General features: G+C 32.0%; 1 protein-coding gene across 1 annotated transcript; it reads left to right on the top strand.

The window, feature by feature from the left end:
- The first annotated feature begins 950 nt into the window (after nt 1-950).
- LOC107464483 (uncharacterized) lies at nt 951-3,423 on the top strand. The gene is made up of 3 exons (XM_016083404.3): nt 951-1,319; nt 1,865-2,084; nt 2,936-3,423. The coding sequence occupies exons 1-3, from the start codon at nt 1,117-1,119 to the stop codon at nt 3,149-3,151; spliced, it is 639 nt and encodes a 212-aa protein (XP_015938890.1). The 5' UTR covers nt 951-1,116; the 3' UTR covers nt 3,152-3,423.
- The last annotated feature ends 209 nt before the right edge of the window (nt 3,424-3,632 follow it).

Below are 3,632 nucleotides of genomic sequence, written 5' to 3'. Positions count from 1 at the left end.
TTAGTTGAGTTGTTAACAAGATCCCTAAGATTAATTCAAGCAAAGTGCCACAAAAAATTATACACACATAACACAAATATGATAAAACAATAATATTTAAAAGACATAAATATTATAATAAATATATAACTATAAATATTATATATATAATTATAGACAACTTATGGACTTGTTTGGATAAACTTCTAAGAAAATATCTTTTTTTGAGTTGTCTTTTTTTAAAAGATCTTATAGAAAAGTAAAAGTAATTTTATATTTAGATATCTCATGCAAAAAATATTTTTTTCTATCAATTATGTTCGGATATAACAATATAAAAGTATTTTTTGTTTATTTATTATATAAAAAACATATTTTTTTAAAGAAAAAATCTTTAAAAAAAAAAGATGTAACTTATAGCTTCTCAAAAAAGATGTTTTTTTCTAATATTTTTATTTTTACTATTAGAAATTTGCTAAATACACTAAAAAAAATATTTTTTTATCAAAATATTGATGCCCAAACAATCACTATGTCATTTAAACTATAACTTATTAATGACATAGGGTCCACTTGAGAAGTTTTAAAAGTAATTTTTTTAAACTTTTGACTTATAAAAACTAAAAAATAATAGTATTAATGTCTGGTACAATTTTTAAAATCGGCTTTTTAAGAAGTTATTTAAGAGTTTATAGAGAAGTTAAAAAAATTACTTCTCTCATGATATTACTACTTTTTACCATATTTCTATAAAATAAATACTTTTAGAATTAAAAATTCAAATACAAAATAACTTATCTATAAATTATTTTTAATATAATTATTTATTATTTAAATTATTTTTTTAAATTTAATTAGACTATTTATTCAAACTGGACCATAATCTCTATATCCACTTAAAAATTACGAATTTCAATCTCACTTCTAACTTCAAAAAAAAAATCGCATTAGCGAGGATAGAAATTTTCCAAGGATGCCAAAAATTTGAGCCTTGTTGTCACGAAGTCATTGTTGTCTTAATGAATGAATTTAAGGTCACAGCGGCGCACCTACTCTCTCTTCTAGAACCATCCACGCCACGAAGGTTCTTAACCACAAGCAAAGTGTTGAGAAACACCGAATAAGAATCGTTCCACAATGGGTTGGGTCACTCGCTTCTTAACCGCGGTGGTTTTCTTGGCCGTCGGAGTCATTTTCTCACCTGAAACCTTCCGATCCAACTCCGACTCAGCCGCAAGTAGAATCTCCACTTACCTCAAACTCTCTCATCTTCTCTGCTTCTCCACCGCCTTCGGTGCTGCTTTATGGGTCACCTTCATCGGCGGCATCATCATGTTCAAGTAAGAATCCGTTATCCCCGTACAATGAACAATTTGGTACTACTCTTCGAATGTAGTGTTTTCTTCCTATAAAGTGTACTAGTTATGGTTAAAGTTTTTCCACCATTAGAAATGTAAATCAATGCCCTAGGACATTGGTTAGCAAAACCCTATGAAATGTTACTTTGTTGCTTTGATCAGATGACACTAATGGAGTGTTAATTAAGATGCAAGGTGATGATATGTTTTGTTTATCGAGTGATGTAGCTCACGTAAGATGCTAACAAAGAAATTGGAAAAAAAAAGTACATTAATGATATTTTCGTGCTCCTAGTTTGCATGGTCAATTTGTTAGTGGGAGATATTTATGTTACCGATTTAGTTTACCTATGACTGTACTCTTATCATGCAGAAATTTGAATCATGATATATTTTTGTATTATAGACATTCGGGTACTAATTTACTGCCATGAATTGTATTGAAGACTAAGATGATGACTATTATAACTTTAGATATAATTACTAATTTGTCTTGGTTTGAATCGTGTATGGGTGTTTTGATTCAGGAACCTGCCAAGGCATCAGTTTGGGAACCTGCAGAGCAAGATGTTCCCGGCGTACTTCTCGATGGTGGGCGTGTGTTGCGCCATATCAGTGGCATCTTTTGGGTATCTTCACCCTTGGAAGTCTTCCTCCACTACTGAAAAGTACCAGCTTGGGTTCTTGCTGTCGTCCTTTGCCTTCAACCTTACAAACTTGTTTGTCTTTACACCTATGACCATTGAGGTAATTTTTGGTCCTTACGTCTTTCCAATATATTAAACAATGTTGCTGTTCATAGTGGAAAATGGCATGTTATAATCTTTTATGGAGGAGAAAAATGATCTTATTTAATATTCTGCATATATGTTAAAATCTTTTTTCATATCAATCATCAATCATGCACTTTATTATGTCATTAGCATTGATGATACTAAATAATGGAACAGTGCAACCATAGATGAGAACAGCCTCATAAATGGCCAAAAAATGCTCCTTCAGCACCTGTTAATATGGTTTTCCCCCACTCCACTAGTTTATCAAATTAAGCTCATGATACTTTCTGCACATTCAAGCTGAGTTTGTCAGAATATTGTTATGTCATAAGCTTAAAGGAGGATATGTTATCCTCTGAGTTCTACATACCACCCTTCTCTTGTTAATGTTGTGTCCTCTTTTAACCGCTGCCCCCAAAAAAAAGAGACAGAAATAGTAAATCAAGAATTGGTGTTCATCCTAAACTAAGTTGACCTGTGGGTTGTTTGTTGCTTTGAATCTAGGAATTATTTCCAATTAACTTAATGTTCATTCTTACTTTTAGGTGTTACTCTTTCTTTTTTCTAATTTTGTATGGAAAATTGCATCTGCTTTGTATAATATCCTATGCATTGTCTTTATTCCTTCCGTGCTTCCTCAATTCCTCTATTGCTTGATTTACTCTTATAATTTCTAATAAATACTTGTACTTTGCAGTCCTCTTCCTAACTTCCAACTAATTTTTAAGTCATAATTGTATTTCTGTGCCAGTAAGCTGCCAACAATTACTGCTATGCCTTTCAAAAGTTCATAATACATTAGATCTGCTATTCTGTTAACAGATGATGAAGCAAAGACATAAAGTGGAGAGAGAAAACAATATTGGGGAGGAAGTTGGGTGGTCAAAGAATGTGGAAGTTGCAAAGAAGAACCCAAAGCTTGCAGCCATGAACAAGAAGTTTGGTATGATTCACGGGTTATCTTCGCTTGCGAATATCATGTCATTTGGAAGCCTGGCGATGCACTCTTGGTACCTGGCTGGTAAACTTAATCTCTGATTAGTTGCTTCTTCCACTCTTATGAAAGTTGGTTGAGTTCCTTGTGAAGAGTTGGTTAAGTCTGCGATATCTGTATTCAACTTATCTTCCAATTTTACATTGCTTGTTTCTAAATGCAAAATCAAAAGGAATGTAGAATGCAGTTTATTTAGTATATGCTGTCAAAGGTACTGCAGGGTATTGGTTCGACCAGTCTTGTGACTTACCATGGCAACACTTTGTAATTGTCCTACTTCACATTAATAAATAAGCAGCATCTATAGTAGCAAAAACATAGTGATATCTTGCTAGCATAATTTACTTAACTCTAACCCATTGGTATGGTCACAATATTATAGATGTGTTTGGAAGGGGGTGAGAAAAATATACAGTAAACTTGTATGTCTGATATTATATATAGAGCATATAGAGAAAGCTTGTTTACATTTCATGCTTAAACTTCTCTTTATTTTGAATGAGATATGATAAAATTAACGATAAA

This window comes from Arachis duranensis, chromosome 9 (assembly GCF_000817695.3).
Source record: "Arachis duranensis cultivar V14167 chromosome 9, aradu.V14167.gnm2.J7QH, whole genome shotgun sequence".
In the NCBI taxonomy this organism is placed as follows: domain Eukaryota; kingdom Viridiplantae; phylum Streptophyta; class Magnoliopsida; order Fabales; family Fabaceae; genus Arachis; species Arachis duranensis.
This window is presented reverse-complemented; position numbering and strand designations above follow the sequence as displayed.

Excerpts from the sequence above, each read along its gene's own strand:
- LOC107464483 (XM_016083404.3), top strand. The coding sequence starts at position 1,117 with ATGGGTTGGGTCACTCGCTTCTTAACCGCGGTGGTTTTCTTGGCCGTC. Across the intron at positions 1,320-1,864 it reads GGCGGCATCATCATGTTCAA|GAACCTGCCAAGGCATCAGT; the intron begins GTAAGAATCCGT and ends GTTTTGATTCAG. Across the intron at positions 2,085-2,935 it reads TTACACCTATGACCATTGAG|ATGATGAAGCAAAGACATAA; the intron begins GTAATTTTTGGT and ends TTCTGTTAACAG.